The 25,781-nt window shown below is 26.8% G+C and overlaps 1 protein-coding gene across 1 annotated transcript; it reads left to right on the top strand.

Moving 5' to 3' along the window:
* The first annotated feature begins 797 nt into the window (after positions 1-797).
* LOC129974996 (histone-arginine methyltransferase CARMER-like) lies at positions 798-25,541 on the top strand. The gene is made up of 14 exons (XM_056087849.1): positions 798-1,122; positions 3,659-3,793; positions 5,940-6,040; positions 6,350-6,454; positions 7,504-7,614; positions 9,009-9,186; positions 13,669-13,759; positions 13,868-13,949; positions 14,756-14,931; positions 15,853-15,990; positions 18,514-18,692; positions 20,889-21,026; positions 22,273-22,376; positions 23,752-25,541. Exons 1-14 carry the CDS (start codon positions 990-992, stop codon positions 23,887-23,889), a joined length of 1,809 nt encoding a protein of 602 aa, XP_055943824.1. The 5' UTR covers positions 798-989; the 3' UTR covers positions 23,890-25,541.
* The last annotated feature ends 240 nt before the right edge of the window (positions 25,542-25,781 follow it).

Genomic DNA, 25,781 nt, shown 5'->3' with positions numbered 1-25,781 from the left:
ATTGCCTTTAATTTCATGCGTTTTCATTCATACTATAATCTGCAGATAAAAGATTCTTTACTTAGAGACGCATCTAAGATGATATTCATCGTGAAAAATTGTTAGTAAGTTCACATTCATCTTATTACATGATGAAGCATTGAAATTATATTTTTTAAAAGAATGTTTCCCTTTCTTTTGGATCTTTAACGGAAGCAGCAGCTCTCCTTCGACTACAAGGGAAAAAAATAGTTTTATCATTAAATTATGATTTAAAAGTGCCAAAAACATTTAATAACATATAAGGGGAAAAATCAGTGGAGAAATTTACGTACTTGAAATATTTCATAGTAGTGAAACTTATTATCTCTGTGTTTGTCAATTTATTGAGATTCCCTAAAGAGAGCGAAATAATGATTAAAAATAAGTATTTATTGTTCTATGTATTATAAAAGAATCTGTAAAATGCTTAAAAGAAAATAAACATACTTTATTCAGAGTTAGCCATATTAGGATATTGATTGATCGATTGAATTGGAAACTCTGGGATTTTTAACTGCAAAATTTACGATATGGAGATGGATGATTACTTGTATCACGTGATATTATGAACGCATTAGAAAGCATTCAGATTCTGTTAAGAAAATATTTACAATAATGTAGAAAATTATATTTTCATAATTTCTTGTATTTTAAGTTACTTCTCAACTATAATTCCCGTCATGAGAAAAGAAATTTAAAAAAATATTAGAATAGTATAAAATTTTGGAAAACATTAATTTACATCGCTGTTGCCACACATTAATCGATATCAATATCTTATAATTATCCATTTATATGTTTGTTACTTTGTCTGTGTTGTCATTATAATGAGAACCGCAAATTTGTGTGTGAAGCGGAATTTCTGTGTTGTCTTTGCTGTTCTGACGTGAGGAAACGAAAACACTATTTGTAATTATATCCATTTCATCAGTTTTCTTCCTGATTATATTTAATTAATCGTACTAAGTATGGCGGCCACATTTGAAGATGTGCTTGTTTCATCTTTGTCTGAAGATATGAAGAAAACAGAAAAAATACCCTTTCCAGTGACTCTTTGTGTTGCCGACGAATTTGAAAATCTAAATCTAGTTTTTAAACCTAGTAAGTTAAATGTCGTGCATTTTTTAAATGGGATGTTTTAACTATATTGTAAAAGCGGCGTAGTTACTGTAATCTTGACATTTTAAGTGGATTATGTGCACTTACTCTTTCTGATTACGATTTTTGTAGTATTCTTATATGAGAAATGTTGGATCTTTATTATTAGTTTGTATTATGTTTGATGTACTATGATTCGTAAATTTTATAGTCTTAAGTAGTAGCATCATTAGTGAAATGATTCGCGCGGTATTGCCGCTCGAATTCTTTGCATTTTAAACAATGAGTAAAATGATTATGAAAATTATAATTTTAAAAAAAAATTTTAAGTAGCAGTATCATAGTTAGCCTATAATAATATCACACAAGATTGCGTTTTAATACTATAAAATTTGACCTCTAAAAAATTTGAATTGATCAAAATAATTAGCATTTTTTTATACTCAGTCATCACCTTCTAATTTTTTATATTTTCATTGATTTAAATTTGATATAATGGCTGTTAATAATATTTAACTTAAATAAAAAATAGAATCTAAAATCATCTTGGGAAAAAGAACATTATATCAGAAAATTCCTTTGTTTTTTATATTTTACTTTCAGACTCATAATTTATATATTTATTACAAATAGCAACAAGTATCCTAAGCAAGTATTTTGAAAATAGAATTATTACTGGTATAAAAATTTATGCTAAAACAATCACATCACAAATATTTGTTAGTGTTTTGAGATATTAGGATTAGCATTGTTTTTAAACTTAAAACTTATAAGATTTGAAAACATTGAATTATTCAAATGCTGCCTAAAACAACTATGTTTCAAAGTACCTATGTAACATTTTTAATAGGAACGCTAACTTCTTAGATTCATATTTATGGAAAAGAAGAGGATGTCATTTTTAAAAAATGAAATAACATGCATTTATAAAAAAAAATCATCAAAAGTTTTAATATCAGTCTTAGAAAATGCAGTCATTTGTTATGGGAATTGAGTAAATTTGCCTAGCAGCATAAACCTGTAAGTATGGTGTAATTCATTTATGCGGAGACAAGGCTAAATTATTCATTTTTCTTCCTCATGAATTCTGTAATTAGATCAGTATAATAAATCACATTCATGATGAATTGAGAGTAAATTTACCATCTTCCTCTCTTGTGAATCTTATTACAATAGTGATAAAATAATTTACTTTTATTAGGAGATCATTGATTGAAATTCATCTTTCTTGCTAGATAAGCCTGAAAGTATATAATGTATCCCTAAACATTTATTTATTTTAACTTTATCTTATTGAGAATTTTTTTAAATTTAATAAACATTTGTGTTATACTTAATGAAATCATAAGAGCTGAATTTCTTATAGTATCTATGACAGTAGATTCAAATAGTCCAATTGGTCACTTTACTTTCTAGTGATGAAATGATGACTATATCCAAAATAAACATTGGAAGATTAATGAACTAGTTTTATGGTAAAAATTGAATAACTAATTTTGTAATTTTATAAAAAAAAATATAAACTGGGGAAAATGTTAAATTTATGTAATGTAAAGAATTTCTTCAATTAATATATTTTTAGATTCTGATATATTCTTAGTTATAATTTATTAACTTATTCCATTAATTTTTATTCTTAAGTATGTAGTAAGATAGTCTCAGAAAAATCCAGTTTGAAGATATATAAGTATTTGAAATTAATTATTTAATGGTTACATGCATTTGGGACAAATCTTTATTTTTAGAAAAGAAATATTCCATCTTTTAAAAATATTTTAAAATACAGAAATTTTTCATGTGTATTGAATTTGTGTTAAGCATAAAATGCAAGATCTACAACTCACTTAATGAATCAGGAATTCATTTCTGATAAGAAAGAATGCTTCTTTAAACACATCAGTGATAGATATAGTACTTATTATATTTTAAAATTATATAGAAGCTATAAAACTATTATATTGTTGCATATTTTTACAGAGAAAGTCAATCATAAAATTTTGCCACTTGATTTGATGTTAAAATATTTCTTTGCTTTGATTTTAATTATATTAACATTTATTGTATTCTTTAATATTATTGCGTTCATTAAGAATTTTTAATTTGTTATCAAGTAAAAGTTGGATATGAACAATTTATTTAATTTTAATATATTTTTGATCTATTTTGTAGATTGCAGTTAGCTTTTCTCCTTTCTAATCTGATTATTTTTTCTGCAATTCCTATTTAATGTTTAGAAAGAGTGTTCCATTACTGGTTTGATCAACTTATAATTAGATAATTTTAGCATAAAATGCAAGATCTACAACTCATTTAATGGATCAGGAAGGGAGGAAATTGATAATTGGTCTGTAGATTTTTAAGACTTTTAAAATGGAAAGAAATGCTTGATTAATTGTTTTTTGAAATAAAGCATTTTCTAATAATTTAATATCATAGTAAATAATTAGAAATAATAATGAAGATCTGTTTGAATTTTAAGCATATTAATGAAATATTGTCTGAATTTTGTAAATTGATATTGTATTATTTTTTTCTTTAGCTGGTACAAATGGTCCCGATTCCCTTCTTGAAATTAAATTTGACAAAGACACTGATGGAGCAAAACTAGGCAGCCATTGTTATGTAATAACAAAAGACATAACAACTCTTCATTTACAGTTCCGTAATGCCAATGGTAACATTTTTTTTTCTTTTCCAGTTAATTTATAAAATGCTTAAAATTAAGCTTAATGTGTATTTTACTATTTTTGAATATTTTCATTGCATATATTTAAGAAACATAATATGATAAAATTACTTTTATTTTTCTTTATTGTGGATTATTAAAGTATGTGAATTATAATTCTTGAAAAGAAATGATATTTGTGTTTAAATGTCAGCTTTAAAGAGATTCATTTAAAATTGAATAGTTTTTGGTTGAACATAAAAATGTCAAAATTTGAAAAATGTCTTATATATATATATATTATTATTTTCTTACAGAATTTGCTATTGCCTATTCATCTAATTATTATTAGTTTAAATACTGTTTATATTTTTAAAAAACTGCATCAAAAATAAATTAATTGTTAAAAATAATTATGAAAAATTGAATGATCAACTGGATCAAAGTACTTAAATTAAAACTTTATATTTATGCAAAAAAAAAAAAAAAATCATTTGTAATTTTTTTTTATTGCACGAGTTCAGAATAATGTGCCATTGTATTGTATTAACCATATTCCGTCCATTTTTATTAGGTTTCATTTTTTTTTAAAGTTATATGGAATCTAGGTTGATATTTTAAAAATAGTTGTATTAAAAAACCACAATTATGCAGTAATTTTCATTTCATGCTTCATCAGTTTATCAATTGAAAATCATTGCTTATCAATTGAATATTTCATTAGTGAAATAAATGTAAGATGGTTTTTGTGCCACAAAAAAAAAAAAAAAAACTCATTAATGAAATGCTGCATTTTATAGAACTTTAATGATTGTGGATAACAGTTATCAAAATTTACATCTGAATGGAATGCATAGAGTAATCTATGCATTAAGATGTTGTTAATGCATAGATTTTTCGTACAGTAACTTTGAGACAATGGTTCAGATATTTAAATATTTTTCATTTAATGATAATTAAAATTATTCCTTTGTGAAACTTTTAATAGCAGGAAGTCTAGCATTTTTAAAAAGTTTTTAATTGTTCATGTGAAATAATTTAGTTCTATAATACATTTTTATAAATTTGTCAACATGTGAATATATAGTTTCTATATTTGATAAAATTCCATTCAATCATTATCCTGTAATAAGTAAGTACTTCCTTTATATAGATGTAGTTGCTAGATTTATATAATATATTGTCAGTTAAATCTATGCAGCATTGAATTGTCAAAATTCAAATGCTGATTTGTAATGTGTAAAATTTTTTTAGCTTTACAGTAGAAAGTCATTTGTCTTTATTTTACAATGACTTTGAGTGTATTCATTTTTTCATATAGTTATGTGATATCAAGGAATGCTGTTTCATTGTTGAATGATTTACCAATCATTCATAAAAATTTTTTTTAAAAAAATTGAGTTTTCAACATTTAAGATAAGAATAAAAGGTATAATTTGAAAGAAAGCAAAAGACGCATATGTAATTCTAGTTTGCCATTATTCTTGGTGTCATTTTAATAGTAGTTTAATAGTAATATTTACATTTTTTTAAAATGCTTTAAATGTGTAAAGCATTAGAATGAAAAATAAATAATTAAAAATGTTATGTTTTGTATTTAATATGAAATTTTGCAATAAATGTTTCACTTAATCTTGAGATGTTTGTGTCCTAGTTTTGAAATTTATCTTTTTGATGACAGTGCACTATTTTTCAAAATTAAATTGTCATAGTTAATTAAATTTTAATTTCATTTAATTAAATGTATTACTACATGGAGATGGATAATAAAAATTGATTTATAATATATATTCAATTTAAATTAAAAATTATTTTAATTTAAAAATCTGTTTTTATTAAAACTTTGTTTTCATATCACGCTCATTGGATGAAGATATTTTGATATTAGCTCATTTTGAAGATAACTGTATTTTAATACATTAATAAAAAAACATTTTTTAAAACTGTATTTTATTTAATTTGATCTTTTTGTTGATTTTTAATATAAAAATTTTTCTTCTTAGTTTTTTTTATGATTTTGTATCTTACATTTATACTGTGTGATATATTATTTTCATTACACATGTATTAGAGATATATTAAAAATGCACAATGTTTAAAAAAAAATGTAATGAGATTTTACAATCCAGTTTTACATTGAAGCATTTTTTGACAGATCTTTCAAGATTTCGATCTTTAATTGACGGGTTTAAAAATGGAAAAAATTCAATGTTTTCAATTAGGACTGACGAGTCTTCCGCTACTCAGTATTTTCAGGTATTTAAAAAGATTTAAAAACTGTTTATTTTACATTTTTTTAATCTTGTTTATACTTGCATTCTACTTTGTAATGACTTTCTCCCCAATTCCTCCTTTTTTCTTTGACTTGATGCTTTTGAAAATACATGTTGCGTGCTTTTTTTTTTTTTTAATATTCTATCACTATATACTGTAATTATTTTTTAAAAATTAATAACTATACTATAGGTTACGTTATTTTTTAAGAACCTTAACTGTATTCATTATATTTGAAATATTAAATTTTTATTTCTCTGCTTAATATACTGTCTTTATTCTCATTTTCAGTTTTATGGCTATTTATCTCAACAACAGAATATGATGCAAGATTATATCAGAACTTCAACGTACCAAAAAGCTATTTTAGCAAATGTTGATGATTTTCATGATAAAGTAAGATTAATATTTGAACATTAGGCTGTTTGTTGTTTACGCTTTCTGATAATAGAAATATGTCATTGTAAAATGGTGTAAATGTGATTATTTAATAAAGCATATAAAGTAATGGAGAACTTATATCATATATGAAATATGAAGAAGCAGATTGTAATAGATCCTATTAATTTTTTTTAACAATTATTTTAAATCATTTGCTATTTACGAGAATTCTCTTAATGTTGATTATATTGATTTTATGGTACTTATTAATTTGTGGTAAAGGATCGATCATAATTTTGACATCTTTATTTTTTTCATCTTAAGCATCAATAGTTTTAATATCTTTTAATATAAACAGCATAAACAGATGTTTGTTTTATTTTTGTAAGTTAGAAGTGCTCACATGGGGTTGTATTGCCATTTTGGTTGTAGTTAATTAAAAAGTAGCAATTTTATATCTTAATATTATTTATGCTGTTTGCAAAATTTATTTTGATTTTCAAAAATTTTATATTCCAACATAAATATATTTTGGATAATTTTCAACAATGTATGGCTTTACGAATTTTTTGCCATCAATTTCCTTTAATCATTTTCAGTAAAAATTTGTAATAGATGTGTTGCATAAATTTTTAGGGCTTTGTTTTAATTGTGACAGAGACAATTCACAAATTAAGAAGTTAGTGTAAGAATATATATCAAATTTTGTTAGCATGATACTTCAAATACTTCATGCATAGCATGATAAAATACTTTAAATATCTTATAAGATTTAATGAATTAATGCTCCGATATATTTTTCGCTGCTATCATACCAACAGAAAAGTATAATTCTGAAGGAGTAAATAATTAGTGCAAATTTGAGGTTTTAAGTTGAATTAGTGCTGTTTGACCTGAAAATAATCGGAGATTTTTTTACCCATCCTGGTTTTAGTTAATTTCATGTATTGCTTGATTAGAATAATTATTTTATCTTCCATAGAATTCTGAGAAAATCTATTTTTTGTGAAGAATATACTGTTTCGTGATCTGCATTATACAAAATCTCTTTTAATGTATTCTAGGTTGTCCTTGACGTTGGTGCGGGCTCTGGTATCTTGTCATTTTTTGCTACTCAGGCAGGTGCCCGGAAAGTATATGCAGTTGAAGCAAGTTCCATGGCGAAGCATGCAGAAGTAAATTTATTTTTATTTTGATATTGTATTTCCTATAAGTTGTTGAATTTACTTTTCCCCTCTAAATTAAGAAAAGAATCAGGCTGTATATAAGAAAACTGTATGGTTATTTGATAATGCATCTTTTAAAGTATGCATGTGCAACTGTTACGTCTCCCAACTGAAAATGCCAAATTAAATTATCATGTTTAAATTTGTTTTCTTGTCTGAATAAGTTTATATTTGATGTTATAGGAAATCGTATGTTTATATAAAGAATGGAATCAATGAAAACTATTGGAAATAATTATTACTGCTTGCAATACTAGGCAGAAGGTGGTTTAAAAAGAATTGTTGACTTCATTCAGCAATATTTTATAGTTTTTGACTTCAAAAATACAGTGTATCATAAGTACATTATCAAGCATGAATACATCTTATAAGATCAATAAAAAGTTGTTTCAAGTTTTCATGCATTTCAAAATAAATAATGCATTTCTTGATTTTTCAAAAATTAGTCTTTGGACATGAAAATGTGGCAAATCTTAGAGCTAGAAATAAATTAATTTTGAATAATTTGATAAATGACTATTGTTAAATGTTTTTCACTTACAATTTCTTTCTAATACCAAACAATATTATAAGCTTTCAAATTGGTTTTATTGTATTCTGACAAAATAACTCTTAAAATTTTTATTTTTATTGTAAGCTGTTTCTAAGTAAGTGTTTTTCGAGATATAAAGTAGTTTCCTTCTCTTAATGGCTTAATTAAGTAATTTAGGTATTTAAACATGAATGCATGTATTGTATGAAAAGTTTTTGATGTAACAAATTGAATATATTTCCTTAAATTATTTTCCAAATGTTAATTAATATATATCAAATTTGTATAATACAAACTTTAAAATAGACCAATGTAATTTGAATTGACTATGAAGATATCTAAACTAATTTTGTTTTTCATACAAAATCTTAATAGATTAAAAAAAAAAAAAATAGAATCTCACTTAGTGTTATTTTTAAAAAAGGATATCTTGATTAAATTTTGGGATTCAGTTTGCTGAATAAATTGTGCTTGTTTTTCTAAATAAATTTTAATTAAAATTATACAGTAGCATTTATTGATGAAGAAAATTCACTTTTTTCAAAAAAAAAAATCTTAACCATTTTGCTAATTTAACATTAAAAATTATTGTGAGGTCTATGACTATAGTAATATTACAATTCTTATAAATTGTGATGTTTAACTATGCCTATGTCAGTTGTATAGTTAATTTGTTGAACAATAATATACTCATTATAACTCTTTAAAACCATTATTTTTATTATATTCTTATAAAGATCATTATGATGAGATAAACTTTGTTGCAATTGTTTTCATTATTCATTATAAAATGATGTAAACTCTCTTCCAGACTCTTGTGTATCACAACAAATTATCTTCAAAGGTTACTGTCATTCCTGGGAAGATAGAAGAAATTACTCTTCCAGAAATGGTTGATATCATAATTTCTGAACCCATGGGCTATATGTTGTTCAATGAAAGAATGCTTGAAACGTACCTGCATGCCAAAAAGTGGTTAGTCCCTAATGGTGAGCTATTTCAATCCAACAAAATTATTAAATGGAATTTTTATGCATTTTAATCTTGCAGTATTTAGTCAAGTCATTTTCTTGTGAGGCTTTATATCAGTAGTGTTATTCTTGTAGGGGGGGGAGCTTAAATTTTAAAACAACTACCTGATATATCAGGCTTTGTCTGGGCTTAATATTATTGAATATGTAAATTTTTAAATAAACATAATTTTTGATCTTTTTGTTAAGATGAAAAGACTGATTAAAATTCTAGATCATTCAAATGACCTCCATGACATCCAAATCAATGATTTTAAAAGCAAATGAAAGGAATTACAATATTTCATGAAATGAAAAATAATAAAAAATAACTCTTTTAAGAGAAAGAGATATTTCTGCAAAATAATCACTATTACTACTAAACATTAAGAAACTTCATAAAATTTAACATTTTCTTTAGAATGTAAAAAATACACTGCACGTGTATGAAAATAAAATTATATATAGATAGATCTTAAGAATGTAAGCTCTTTGTTGTTGATTTTGATGCAGAAATAAAATGCTAATTATATATATAATATAAAACTTATGATTGAAGTTTACTGAAACTTTTTATCTCCATAAGTTCATAAATCGATTAAAATGTTTAAATAATGCGAAAAAATGTGAATTTTGTTAATTTTATCCCCTTTCCTTAATTATGTCTGAAAATCCCCCCCCCCCCCCACTTCAATACGAGTTGACAAAAGAAATTAAGCAAGCATTCTCTAGTTTTGTTACTTTATTTATAAATTACTGACAGAGTTTATTTTTCATATTTATACTGAAGCCATATTTAGTTATCTTTCATGATTGAATCTTTTAAAAGGCCATTTTTTTCTTACTAATTATATATATTAAAAGAGTTTGGGCATTGCAGCTGTTTTAATTAAATAGAATAATTTAGCATGATAATTAATTTTTTAAATTTTTTTGATATATTAATAGTTTATGAATTATGATATTTTATTGTGGAAATTTTTATTTCATTGAAAAATTGATGTGAATTTGCACTAGTATTTTTTTTAGCATTAGATGCTAGCTTGTAATGATCTCAGAATAATAATAATGATAATTAACCATTAGTATTGAAATTATAAGTCCAGCACATCATGAACACACTTGAACAAACTGACAATGGCAAACTGCACTTGCCAGGAATTATTGAAAGTTTGTTTTTTTATAAAATGTTCAATGTCAAAAAAAAAAGTTTTTATATCAACCCCTTTACTTAAAACTAAGAACATTAAATTGTCAGCTTGAGCAGTGCTGATTAAAATTAAATTGCAGTTCAAGCGTTTAATTTGATTCATAAAAATACAATTTTTGGTTACAAATTGCTTTTTCTGTGTGATTTTTAATTTTATTAAGCACTATAAATTCTTAATCGGAAATATTAAATAGCTTATAGAGAACATTTAAAAATTAATTCGTATGGTATTGAATATACTTCCTAGTGTCTGATTTGAGGTTTTAAATATAGCATGCCAATTTAAAAGTATCAGAATCATCTTTAACCTCTAGCTTACAGGCGATACAACTGCTGTTCCAGAATTTTTTTACCTTTCCTTATGGCTCGGTACAACTGCCGTGCCAGCAATGAGTTTGAATTACGTTCCCCCATTTGAACTTTCCAGCTGAACCCTAATTGCCTCATAAAAATCCCTTCCCTTTAGTGTCGCACCCCTTAGAGTCAAGGAGTTTCGTCCAGCAGTTGTTATAATCATTGTTGGCACTAGTAAGTCTTGTGAACCCTGCATTTTTTTTTAAATAACATTCCTAAGAGGTATGGAATGAGTTTGCATAATTTCATTTATGAGTTGTACTCAATTGAAATCTTTCATCTTTTCCCCTGTTTCTTAATATTTTAACTTAATATAATTTTGTAATTTTATAATAATATATATTTATAGTTGGGCCCATCTATTTGTCTCAATATTGGAACCAAGAATTTACTTGAAAGAATTGACTAAACATTTGAACAAGAAGAATTACTTGAAGTTTCATTTCTTAAGGAATGGTATTATGAGGGTAATCGGCAGCCTAGACAAATTGTTACTTCTTCGCTCCCATTCATCACAAATAATGCAGAAAAACTAAATGGAAACTCAGGGTTTTTTTTTTTCACTCTGTCATTATATTTTACATTGAAAAGTGACAAAACACATTTTTTGTTTTCATGCTTACTCTCTCCTCCCTTACTGGAGTCTTGGGCATATATACTTCCCAGTCACTAATGTATTAGTCTAACACAGTTTTAAAGAATCCACAACTTACAATTTTTTTCAGCTTTAAATTTTTATACTTGAACTGGTTATATTCCTGCTAAAAATACATTTTGGTTTTGATTTTTAAGTAAGTTGTCGATTTCACCATTATTTTTCATAATTTATGAAAATGATTGATTTAATAATTTATAATTAATCATTCATTAAAAGTTAAAATTCTAATTTTAAAATATTGAAGGAGGTTGTTAAAATACTTTATACCTTCATTTCAATCCACTGAGAAGTTACTAGACACTTAAATTATTCCAGAAATATTTGTATTGAAATAAAGTAGCTGCATAAAAAAGTCAGGAATTCTAGATTTAATTTTAAGCATTTCTGAAATATAATTTAAATCAGCTGCTAGCAAAAATACTTTTATTTAATAACGAATGCTGATCATTTAGAATGCCAAATGTATTTTTTAAAGTTTTTTACTAACTAATTTTCAGCGTAATATTATCGCAATGTAATCTTATTTATTGAACTCTAAGTAAACCATATCTATTCTTATTTTTTAAAAATTGTCTTAAATCTAGTGATTACCTATGTATTAGTAAATTTTTCTGCAGAAAAATAATTTTTAGTTATAATTCAGTTATTAATTGTCTGCAAAATTGAGCATATTTTTCAAAAATACTACACTGCAATAAGTAATCAAAATTCTCTGAAAAAAAAAATCACTATAAATTGTAAGAATCGACAATAGAATAGGAAAACGTTACTAATAATTATGTTAAAAACCGTTTGAAATATGTTAGGAATAAAAATTATATTCAATTTCTGTGTGCACAGTAATTAACAAAAAACATTCAAAGATATTTTAATCTACAAAACAGCTGATGATTGATATCTGTGTTATGCACAAAGAAATGTGAATAATTTTAAAAAGGAAATATAAACAATTTGGATCTTTATGCATGATGTATAAATCGTCACATTCTATCAAAATTGATGAGTTAGAAGAATAACAAAATGAAATTCACAATGATGTGTTCAAGCTTTATAAGAATTAAATTTACAGCTTCAGTAATGCTTGAGAAAGTTATTCAATTACAAATAAGATTGAAAATTTGGCAATATTTTGTTTAATGTGCTAAATAACTATGCAGTAGTTATCCTAATTGCAATTTATTTAATGTAATAATAATATTTAATTCAGTACTTTCTCCTACAGAATTAGTAAACTAATGTTTCAGTAAAAAAGAAAAAAAAAAAACTGCGATAAAAAGCTTTTTTCCTAGAGTTCAGACATGGTAAAACTGCAAAAAAGCAACCTGGTTACAACAGAGAGAACAGATGACCAATTAAAAGAAGGGGAAAACATCTAGCTTTTCTCACTGAATGCCCGTATTCAAAGTAACTTTTCTGAGTTTAGGTTTCCGAAGCTTAGAGGTTAAGTATATGCGAGAGGAAAGGTATCCATCCTTCGAAAAAACTCTATGAAATGGTGTCTAGGGTTAAATATAGGTTCTATTATACATATTTACAACTTTTGGTACATATTATACAGCTTGGGCACCTCATCGTGCTGCCACGGTCCACAGCCATTCAATCCGAACAGTCCAGCACCTGCACTCTATAGTCTCATTCCATCTACTAGCGTTAGGGTTCTTATTGGCGCCGCCTGCGCCATCTCGTGGTAACTGTTACCTGCTTCCACATATATAAATTGGAAAGTTGATATCTTTCCTTTTTAGTGATGCAAAAAAGTTTAAAAAACAATCTGTTGATAAAAGCTTTATATTTAGGTAGTTGAGTCAATTGATTCCTTTACCAAAGTGTGTATATAAAAATCATGATGACTGCTGATTATAAAGTCTCATTTATGAGACAGAAATTTTCTTTCTCTCTCTCTCTCTCTCTCTCTCTTTTATTTTTATTAAAAAGTAACAATTCTGGATGTCTTTTTTGTTATCTGCTCACTGTTCAAAGTAATAAGATCCAATTTTTTGCTTCACTCGTGTCCAAAATGGGATTTAAGCTAGTAAATTGTATTGCATATTTTGTACTGATCTTGTCATATACTAAAAACTTCATTTCTGATTAAAGATCTGTAGCAATTATTCCATACATACTATGCACAATTAAATGTAAAGACTTTATTTCAGTATGTAAAAACATCTTGTGGTTTTTAAAAATTAATGTGATATTTTAAATGAAAATTAATGTTACTTCTTTATTTACATAATAGGTAAAATGTTCCCTTCAAGAGGTGACTTGCACATAGCACCTTTTAGTGATGCTGCCTTGTATATGGAACAATTAAATAAAGCTAATTTTTGGTAAGTTGTATAAATTCGTTTGTTTTGTTTGTTTAAAAGTTTTAAATTGCTTTTTCTCCCCTTAATATTTATTTAGATATATATATATAATAAATATTTTTTCTTTAGGTATCAACAATCATTCCATGGTGTAGATTTAGCTAGTTTGCGCGATGCTGCTGTAAAAGAATATTTTAGACAGCCTATTGTGGTAAGTGGTGATTATAGAATTTCTTATTTATGTAATGAAATGGAATTTAAAAATTGTCATTTTATCTGAAAGTTTAAAGACAATATAATGTACATTTCTGACCATAGTTTACAAACTGTTAGGGTGTGGTAAAATCCCGAGTTTGCGTGTAGGTGTGTATATTTTCTCGGGGAAAAAATGTAATAAAAAATTACTTTGAATTAATAAAACTTAAAGGAAGGGTGATGAGTGTGTTACAAAATTACTGAAGCTAATCAATTTATTTCATCTTGAATAATTTAGTTAACATATAATTAAATAAATGCAGAGATGATTGATCTTTCAAACAGTGATAGAAAATAATGTAAAAAAATTAGTAAGGACTTAACTGAGCGATATCATTTTAAATTTCTGATATATTAGGAAATGGAGTTTGTATAAAGCAGGATTCATTTTAGGCATTAGAGGGGGATCTCCATATAGTAAATAATGATAGAATTCAGAAAAAGTCTCTTTATTATGAGTAAATCAATTTGATTGTGAATAGTAGAACTATTCTCAGTAAAATTGATTAGAATGACTGCTTGTTCGATGTGTATAACAGTTTCAGCTAACTGCTAGAATTCTGTAGGTAAGGGGAAATGCTTTTATGCCTCAAACAAGTGTATAGCTTTGAAAAAATGAAATTGAGCTAAAATCCATGTTTACTGAAGTCTTCTTGTTTGATTTTTATTTTGATAATTTAATATTAATTATTTAAAAAAAATTTCTGTGAAATGTTCATTTTTTTTCTTTTATATGTTTTTAATTGGCATGCACTTTTTCAGGATACTTTTGATATCAATATTTGTATGGCCAAGTCCTTACGCCACACCGTAGACTTCCAAACAGCTCAAGAAACAGACTTGCATAAAATTGAAATTCCTCTATCATTTTCTCTTCTTCAAACAGGGGAAATTCATGGTTTAGCCTTCTGGTTTGACGTTGCATTTTTTGGTTCTACGTAAGTAGTATTTTTGATTTCTCTATTTATTACCCATTTTATTGAGTATATTCTGTTTGGAACTTCAGTCTTTTTCAAATTTCATTTCTTTCTTGTGTTGAGTTGAAATAAGGAAAATTGGAAGCTTTAAATATTTATGGTTTTTAACACTTGTAAACAAGGCATAAATATGTACAAAAATTGGATGTCTAATACCTAATCAGTGTTGTTTTCATTTAGTTGAATGAAAACACTGAATGGTAAAAATATTAAGCTTCACAGCTTATAAGAAAAGGTAAATTGAGAGGGGTAATTGAACTTTCCTGGAAAAATTGGTATATTTTATTCAAAAAGAAAAGAGTGTAAAACTAAACAACATGGTTTTTTATAAGCTGATAAGTTTTGGGGGGTTAAGTTATTTTAGCAATTTTTCTCAAAATATATATTCAGGTGCATATTTTTACAAATATACCCGCATATTTCGAGAAGAATTATTTCTTGCGAAATACGTTTATTTTATTATGCTGTAATTAACCTAAAATTATATATGCATAATTCATTTCAACTTTTAATGTAATCTTTTTGAAATATAGTTAGTGGATATTTATAGGAAATTAAAAAATATTAGTTAAATCAATAATGTTTAGTTAAAATTAAGATTAAAATAATTTTTGTGTTTTTATGGCAAAAACAAGCTTATGAAAAATAAATAAAATAAAATAAAAAATGGAACATAGGCTGTCCACTGTTCCTCAAAGGGTTAAATAAATCAGTTTATGAATATAATGTCATGGTTCATGTTCATAAAATTTACGGAAAAGTTTTAAATTTTTGTTGTTAATTGAACCCCTAACTCAAAAAGTTGTGCATTCATCTCTGTAAAATAACATTCATTATTTTGTATAACTTTCTGATAATTTTTTTTGGTTATATTTTATATAGACAGACTGTTTGGTTATCTACAGCACCAACTCAGCCTCTTACACACTGGTATCAAGTAAGGTGTTTACTTGAAAATCCATTATTCGCACAAAGGGGACAAATGGTCTCTGGTAAAGTGGTCCTTAATTCAAATAAAAGGTAATATTCTGGACATGGTATATTAATGTTTTAATATCTCCCATTGTTTGAGAAATTGTTAGAACATATTTTAGAAATATGTGAATATCTTTGCCTCTTAATTGTTTTGCCTATATGCAGTATTTCGTATTATATTGTTTCCTATTTGCATGTTTCTTCATTATGTACACACATTTTTTAGGCTTCTTCATGTTTCCTTTGTTTACAAATTAATAAAACACACAAATTTATAAAATGTTACAGTTTCTGTCTTTTACCTTACCCATAGCAGCTCAATTTAGTAAAAGAAATGGAAGAAAAATGTCATTCTAACCAGTCAAAAATGCTTTTTGGAAGTCTTCCATAGAGGAGATAGGAGAGGAGGGAAGGGGAGGAAAGAATACAATAAAAATTGAGACAATTAGAAGGCACAAGGAGAAATGGAAACAAATGCATTTTGGTTGGAAATAATAATGGTGTTTTACATCAAGAAATAAATATTTATTTATAATGGAAATATAATGCTAGTTAATAAAATTTCAATGTTACATGTCAAAATCAAATATTTAGTATGCTTTGTTGCTTCTGTACCCATATCATGAAAGATAACTCCTTAAGAGAATATATCAGACAATATTTTGATTTGGGTAAGTAATATTCTGAGGACTGAATAAAATTGGCCATTAATTTATTTGGAAGATTTATTTTAGTCCCGAGAATAATCGGTATATGTAATTTTTAAATGTTTTCTGTTATATTGAAGAGGGTTGAAAATACTCCCAACCTTTTGCTCTGCTTTATTATTAGATGTAATTTCCCAAATTGTTTCACCATCCAAGAACTAAAAAAAGTGTTTGTTTTTTTATGGTTGTGTGTATTTAAATGAACTGATTTATCAGTGTGTTCATACTTCAAAATGTGAATAAATAGCAGAGTCACTGAACTGATATTTCTGCTTGTTAGATCAAATAGGTTGTTGTTAATATTTCCCCCCCCCCTCTTCCCCCTTTTTCTCCCCTATTAGGGGATCATTATTTGTATTAATCTGAATTTAAGTGATTAGTTTCTATTTGAGTGTTCATAAACTTTATAGATAGAGAAAATCTCATTGCAAAGAGAGAGAGAGAGAAAAAATCTTCTGATTTTGTTATATATATTTATATCTGAAGTGCATTACAAATCATGTATATTTTTTTATTTTTAAGAATTTTGGCAATATACGTGACTTTTCTAGTAGAGTTGTTTGTCTATAATGAATAAGATAGGTAACATCTTGTTTAGGTGGGCACATCTTCTAGTTATAAGGCATTTTATTATATTAATAATATATAATTATAAAATGTTTTATCTTTCCTTCTCCCTGAGCATTTTCTCCTATGTAATTACTTTCCTGCAATCAATATTGGTATTTATTTGTCCTTTTGAAAAGTGTAGAAGCCTGATAATGCTATATTATATGTTCATTGCATCGATAGTGATTTAGTTGACTTGCCTCTAAAGTCAAGTTGAGCTTGTAAGCTTTGATACTTTTTTGTATTGTTTTTTTTTTATAGTTTATTTGTATTACCAAGAATGTCATTATAAACCATATGGTATTTTCCTATGTTTTTCTTGACCCATATAGCATCAGTATAATTTGTCATTTTGTTCTTGGCCTATTTAATTGTATAAAATATGTCAGCCTTATTGTTATGGAAAGTATCCAGAATCCATTCAAGGTGTGTGTACAGTTAAAATACCAACATATTTAGTAACAAATAATGACACTTAATTCTATGTAATATGCAGGTAGTAAAGTGTATTTGAAGTGTACACAAGAACAGTACTTGCAGTAAACAGTAGCATACAAACTACAACTCAATATTAAACACAAAGAACTCGCAAAATAATCAGCATCGCATAAAACAAATTTAATTGATTATTTATTTGAGCTGAACTCAACCGACTATCGACTGACTTTTATATTTTTTGTGATGGAAGGAAGAAGCTTCTAGAAGGGTAGTGTAATTTCTCCCCTAATTGATATATTGAAATTCTCAAATCTGAGCAATTCCCTTTTGCCACCAAAGCTTAGAAGTCATTAATTCAGCATCCATTAGTTATCTATCAAAATATCTGACCTACCATATAAATGGCTTTTCAAGGAAGCGCAATTACAGATTTTTAACAATTTATGTATTTGTCATCAGTGTGGAACATATAGGAGAGATCGTATTAACTGTTGTTAAGGATATGGCATTTTTTTAAATGTATTCTTTTAAACCGGTTGTGGAACAGAGTATTGTTCACTTGAATGGTCACAGTCATGAAGCAATTTCTTCAAGAAAGTCTTTGTTATGCTTTTATACCATTGATATGTATCGGCAAAATTTAAATAATATAAATAAAAACAGATTTTAAATAAACTAGAAAACACATATAAATTTGAAATAAATTTTTACCTTTAAAAATTCTATAATGTACAAAATAATAGAATTTATTGGATGTTTGAAAGGATTTTATTGAATTCTTAAAAGTTTAATCAAGAATTCTTTATTCTTTAAGACAAAGTTATGATGTTGACATCGAACTAGCCATTGAAGGTGGTAACGTGAGGGCGTACAATACTTTAGATCTTAAAAATCCATTTTTCCGTTATTCTGGGCAGCCTGCACAACCACCACCGGGATGCAATGACACATCACCTAGTGAAAGCTATTGGCAAACCTTAGATGCTCAGTCAGGTAGGTAGCCAAGTTTTGTATTAACTGCTTATTAGATACCACTATTGTACGAGGGTAGGAGGAAAAGTTTCCAGCCTGACCTAGAGGTGCTGTTTCTGAAATTACTTTGACTAAAGCACTTCAAAGTTTTATCTTTGTTTAATACTTCTTTCGTGTTTTAAAAGATTTGTCTGGTCATATTTATACTGTGCTGTTTTAAAATGTTCTTCTTTTGGATTTAGCAGAGTATGGATAAACTGAATTGTGAGCTGTGATAATTTTTTCTTATAAGTCTTATCTCCAACAGATATTAAAACTAAGCTAGACAAAACATTGGGGAAATCTGCTGCTTCATTTACAATTGTTAAAATATGGATAGCAGACTTTAAACTAATTGTACAAGCATTCTGGATGCAGAGCTCTCTGGAAGACCTAACTCGACCACTACAGATGAAATAGTTAGGCAAGTTAACAAAAATATTGACATTGACAGAGGTCGCTGAGTCTGTAGCTATATCTAAAGAACGAGTACATCATATTTTAATAAATATTTTGAGTATGAAAAAATTGTCAGCAAGATGGGTGCCGCGATTGCTGGCATTGGATCAAAAACTGCAGCGCATGACAATATTAGAACAATGTTTGGAGCTGTACAGTTCAAACGCAACTGATTTTTTACTGCATTTCATTACTGTGGATGAGACGTAGATCCATCTCTAGACTTCAGAGACCAAACAGCAATCAAAACAATGGACAGCGAAAGATGAATCAACACCAAAAAAAGCAAAAAGAGTGCACTATCTGCTGGGGAAATTATGGCAACAGTTTTTTGGAATGCTAAGGTCATTTTATTGGTGGATTATCTAGAAAAAGGCACGGCCATCAATGCTGAATATTATGCTAATCTTTTGGATAAAAATCAAAATCCATTATCATCCAAAATCAAAATCCATTCCAAAATCAAAGAAATAAGACCAGATTGGTCAAGAAGAAAGTCCTTTTTTACCAGGACAGTGCTCCCATTGTGATGAAAAAATTTCATGAACTGAAGTTTGAAATTCTTCCACATGCACGCTATTCTCCAGATATGACCCCGTTGGACTACAGCATGTTCCCCAAACTGAAAAATTTTTTAGTTGGAAGGAAATTCTGTTCTGATACCAAAGTCATCTCAGCGACGAATGCCTGCTTTGAAGCTTTAGAGAAAAAAAACTTGCAGAGAGAGGATCCCAGCATTGCTGCTCTGCTGGAGCAACTGCATATCTTTGAAAAGGGATTGCATTACGGAATAAAGAAATCATTAAACATATTTTTTTTTATTTTCCTTGTTAGGCTAGAAACTTTTCTACCTGCCACCATATGTCTCAGTTTAGCCTTTATTTGATCACATGATCTTTTATGTCTTATCCTTTAATTTTCATAATTAACCTCTTAATTGGCATAAGAATTTATACTCTTTGAGGTCTGAACTGTAACTGTTTCTATTTATTGCTTTAGAATGTAGTAAATTGATTTTGAACAGGAGTCTGTCTTAGCTATGTCCATATTTTAAAATAGAAGTAAGTGGCAAAATGTGACTGTAGGTGTTAATATAAGCATATATTGTAGAAAATTATGATACTAGACAGAGAATGAAATTTTATTACCTTTATCAAATTAACAAATATAAAGATTTATTTTGGGTAAAATGCCTAAAGTTATATTTTTATATATATTAATTTGATTTCTGTAGTGCAGTAAAAACATCTGGGTCAACATAATTAGTCAGTCATTCTTATTATTATGATTACTTTTTAGAGGCTGTCATAAAATTGGAGAAAAAAATTGGTATTAATTGTACCAATTTTAGACAAAAATAATCACTAGATTGTTAATAACTTAAAAATCATTTAGTAATAAGCAATTACAGTGGATACAACTAAAAAAATAAAGAGGGACCCCCCCCCCCCTGAGAACAGCAGCTTGACAGACTGCAACTGTGGATTTAGCATTTGGGGTAGGTGATTGAATACAGAACTGCAATTGTCCCCACTCTTTGCAAATTTACCAAACTAACTAAGAGGGCTCAAATTATTACTCACTTATTTTAAAAAAGGAATATATACTCAAGTGATTTAATGGATCACCTGTTGTTAAAGAAGGTTTAATAGAATGTTTTATTAGTTTTGATTGATTGTCTTCTCATTTTGATGAGCAATTATTATTATTTTTTTCTAGCTACTAATGCAAATTTAGTCATGAATGGTATGGGAATTATGAATGGAGATTCGGTGATGGATTCTCATCCTGTTCAACATCATTTATCTCATAGTCCAATATCTTCTCATCAAGCTAATAATTCAGTTTTGCCCATGGGTAAGTCAAAGAGTCACTTCATTTTATTTTTTCTCTGCTAATAATGAAGACGAATTTTTTTCTGAGTTAGAGCTCTATAGAACATTTAGCCCTAGAATTGGCATAGAATTAAGCTAAATTTTGATCCCCCCCCCCCCCCCCCGCAATAAGTTTTGGAAATAGTACAACACAAGAAAGGTTGATTATCTTAAAATGAAATATATATCTTTTCAATAATACAATTTTGTTGTCATGGCTTTTTTTTGTTTATTTTTAATTTTTTATAAAAAAATTTTACTTTTATTTTACAGCATCTTATTTCATTGTTTGTATGGAATTAATTCATGAATTCATTTTATTGTTGCTGCAGTTATTTTGAATTTTCTTCCCTTTCTATTAATGAAGATAATGGTTCATCTTACCCTTCTAGTTAATTTTCTAATTTTTGCAAAATCTGAAATTTTGTTATAAATAGTTTAATTTAGAATGGAACTTCATTTACTTCTGAATTTCTTATTTTCTTTATTTCTTTAAATTCTTATTTTCTAAATGTGTCATTATAGTGACATTTTTTTTAGTTCTTTTGAAAGAAATTTTTACTTTCCACCCTATTTTTTTTAGTCCATAACTTTAGAAATCAAAAAAATTCCGAGTTACAACTGTGCAATTTAGGTTTGAAAGGCATGAATGTACAACTGGGAATTCAAAAATTTGTTTGAATAAATATATTTCTGCATTGCATAACATTTCTTTACTTTATTACTTTCATTACTTTATTTTTTAAAATATTGAAAAAGAATCATTTGCTCTAGAATTAGAATTTTTTTTTAAACTTATAAATGTTTAATATTTGATGTCAGTATAAATATAAAGTCAATCCATATATATATTCTGCCCTAATAGTGTAATTTTTGGTGCCAAATTGAAGCTAAATATCTTTTTATATGATTTGTTAGCATAACATTGTATTTGTAAATTTAATGTATGTTTTGAATTAATAATGTAAAAACAGTTAACTTGTATGAAAGAAGCTCATAGAGATTTTGAGGCTTTTTATACATAGTCATATATTTTACTATAAATTTATTTTTCATTAATACTGCTTTATAAAAAATAAAATAAAAAAAACTTTTGTTTTATAAATCCAAATTTTTAAAAGGTTTTTCTTAAGAATCCCTTTTGAGTTTTTAACATAGAAAATACAATTTATATGCTGTTAATTTACTACTTATGCTTGATTAGTAATGGTTATTCTTCAACATTACAGGTAATTTACAAAATACAGGAAATAGCAGAACTACATCTAGAATTCAAGCAAGTGTTCCAACAAGTTCCATTGGAGGTGGAATTTCACCATCATTATTCACTCAGGTATTTTTTGTTTTTATGTATTTTACTCGAATCTATTGCAAATTGTAACATTTCAACATTTTTGCATATATTAATATTTTATTAAAATTTTTGTGGAATTTTAAGAGAATTTAGAAGTGAATTATGACGGTTGTTAGTTTAAATAGGCATGTTCTTAATGAAAAAGTATTACTTCTTTTTTTAAAATACAACAACCTGGATTATGTTTTGATTTATAGGCTTTATTTCATGAATGTATTGTTGAGTTGAATATAATGTATTGTTTATGAAGTTGCTTGAAAATGCTCGGCTTAAAATGTTGTGCTATTGCTGATTTTAAAATGCAGATATAGCACTAGATATACAGAGTAAGTCCAGTGAAAAATTATTTTTGCCAGCGCTTTATATTCTCAACAAGTTGTGGAAGGAAATTTTGATAACAGTGCTACATTTTTTTTGTTGAAACTTCTGCTATAAATTGATGCAGCAACTACAGATGACCTGAATCATAAATTATTGAACATTTTAATATTCTCATCATTGTTGCAAGGTATGGGGTCTTTTGATAAGATTATAAATGGCATATTGTTAATTTTTCTCAAGAACTGGCTCTTTCTATTAAAAGTTTAATATTACAATTCATGATGATTGCTTAATTTTAGCTAAAAAAAAAAAAACTTGTAATTTTCTAACAAAATGCATAGTTTTCAGGAAATGTTAAAAATAATATTCTTAAAATTGAATGATTTTTGCTGGAATGACATTAAACATGAATGTAAAATTAATATAATCTTTCTCCTCCTTTCACCCATTTTTCAAATATTTAATTCATTTTTCTTGTTTTTTGAAATTACTTTGATTGCATATTAAGAGCTCAAATATTGTAGGTTTGCAGGGTAAGTCCAGCTTCTTTCATCTTATATTTTTGTCAGTTAAAACTTCCAAAATAAGAGACTAGTCACATGGCTTTATCAATTATATAAACTACTGGGGGGGGGGGTATTTCAATCATATTTGACATAAATATTTGTACCAAGACAATTTGGGATACCTGGAATTATCATTGATGTATTTCCATTAAATCATCTGTTTTTACATTTATTTATGGAAAATGGCATTCTAATGATTTTATTTGTAAAATAGTTGCAAGCTTTTAATATGTGTATTTTTCTACATAGTATTTTTTAATGGAATGTTAATAAAAGTTATATTGATTTTAAGAAACTAATTGATTGTAATAAAAATACCAGCAAAATGAATTTAATAAGAGTTATTTAAGATCTTTATTTATTTTTTGTAATTGCATTGCATGTCTTGAATGACTTTTTTTTTTCTGTAAAATTAAATGTTAGGACTAATCATATATGTTATAATTTATATTGTTTTTCCCCTACAGCAACAACAACATGTTGTGTTAGGAAACACTACTCATTTTCCAGTCAGTAACAGCTTGATGATTGGAGATTATGCCACTCCAGGGAATATAGTTATGCCAGGTCAAATTGATTTGGTTACTGCATTCAAACATTCATAGAAAATTTTCCAATTTCCTGCAGTATTAATGAACTGTCATAGGGACTGAAGACGTATTGGCACTCTTCTTTTGAATTTTCATTTTTAAAAAAAGAGTGAAAAAAAAAAGCTTTAAGGCACATTGTTATCATTAGTTTGAAAACAACCTCAGAAGTTTTATCTTGTCTTAGTGCTAAAACATATTTAAAACTCATGAATAAATTTTATCCTGTGTAATACTTTTATTATTTATTCTGTTTTAAGCAATACACGATATGGCAATAATGTCTGTTTAATCATATGAACTTCTAAATTGATGTTTTGTGTATGTAATCTATTCATTTCAATCTTGTGTTACCAAAGTTAATTGCATGTATTGTGTGTCTGTACATATTTTTAAAATGGAATGCTCAAGACTAAACTAAATTCAGGAAGCAATGAATTCAGTGTTTAATGTCGTAATCGTAACTTTTAAGTTTGAAGAAATGTGATTTTCTGTGTACGGAATCTTACTAAATTTATTCTAGTTATTCACGTAAATAAATTGTATGTAAAACATGAACTGTATATGTGTCTTTCTGATGTATACTGCAAATTACTCATAACTTTATTGCAGTAGAAAAGCTCTCTAATCATTTATATCTGTTTAAAATGAATGTTCCGTGTGCATGTAAAGACAAAACTGTAATTGTATCCAGTTACATTAAGTATTTTGAAACTGGTTATTTTTAGTTTTTATGGTGTTAAATACTCAGAATGCAAGAGATGATGAAAATAATGATCATAAAAAGGCTAAGAATTTGTTGCATTTTATAAATTCTAGAAACCAAATGAATTTTTTTTAATTTAGTTTTATGGACTTAATATTTTTTATTTATTTATTGTTCACCACTCTGCTCCAGAAATGTATTTTGCAGTAGTGGCATGGTGGTTACAAATCTGAAAAAAAAGTACTTGCAAGTATTTCTATTTCGTATTTTAACTACTAAAAAAGCTTTATCCTTGTATAATATACTTTGAAGGAGTAATTGTATTTGACATTTAAATGGTTAAAAAGTGTAGTTAATGATTTATTCACCCAAAATTATCTCTTGCTAACTTTTCTAGTGGTTGGTTTAAAAATATTAAAGACATTGTATTCATGTGAGTCAATTAAATTATGATGTTTTAATTAGAATTATTGATCTCATTTTTTAAATGTTCTAATATCTAAGAAGAGCACTGTGTATCAGTAAATTGTAATTTTAGTGCAGGGAAAAAATTCTCTTGGAACAAACAAAACAGGACAATTTTCATTTTGAAATTGTGACTTTTAATGTATTGTTGCTGTATGTTCATATTAGGTGCAACTGTTATTGAAATATGTTAACTCCAGTTGTGTGTGTCGAGGAGAGTAAGTGCCAGTTAATCTTATGCACAAATCAGTTTATTTTTTCTTAATGCAAGGTCTTGCCTTGATTTTTATTGTCTCGTTGTAAGAGACATTTTGTATTGTCCATAATGAATGTGTCTGAGGAATGTATCAAACTAGGACCATTTGCCTGATGTGTGCATATTTCTTTTTTATCTTAAAAGAAATTGTAATTTATGACTGCTCAGTCCAGAAATATTGCAGAATTGTTCTTCCAGTAACATTATTTCAGTTCAGTGGTCGAATAAAGAAAATGAAAACCAGTATTTGTTTCTCTTACTTTCTGAGAACTGCTCACACTAAATTAAAGTTATCAAATATTTTATACATTAATGAGCTGTCAAAAGTATGTAAATTAAAGAGAACTATTAAAAATTTCTACTATTTGAAAAATGTTTTTAATATAATTATATTAAAAGTACTAATATAATAATTTATCCTGCACATGTGCAATCTATATAGAGGCTTAATGGCTCAGATTTTCTTTAGGGTCACAAAATAAT

The sequence above is a fragment of the Argiope bruennichi genome, chromosome 7, assembly GCF_947563725.1.
Source record: "Argiope bruennichi chromosome 7, qqArgBrue1.1, whole genome shotgun sequence".
In the NCBI taxonomy this organism is placed as follows: domain Eukaryota; kingdom Metazoa; phylum Arthropoda; class Arachnida; order Araneae; family Araneidae; genus Argiope; species Argiope bruennichi.
Note: the sequence above shows the minus strand (reverse complement) of the source record. Positions and strands in the feature narration are given on the sequence as shown.

What these genes read in the sequence shown, in the direction of transcription:
- LOC129974996 (XM_056087849.1), top strand. Translation starts at nt 990, where the DNA reads ATGGCGGCCACATTTGAAGATGTGCTTGTTTCATCTTTGTCTGAAGAT. An exon ending in TTGATGATTTTCATGATAAA is followed by an intron (nt 6,455 to 7,503) that starts GTAAGATTAATA and finishes AATGTATTCTAG; the next exon opens with GTTGTCCTTGACGTTGGTGC. An exon ending in CCATGGCGAAGCATGCAGAA is followed by an intron (nt 7,615 to 9,008) that starts GTAAATTTATTT and finishes ACTCTCTTCCAG; the next exon opens with ACTCTTGTGTATCACAACAA.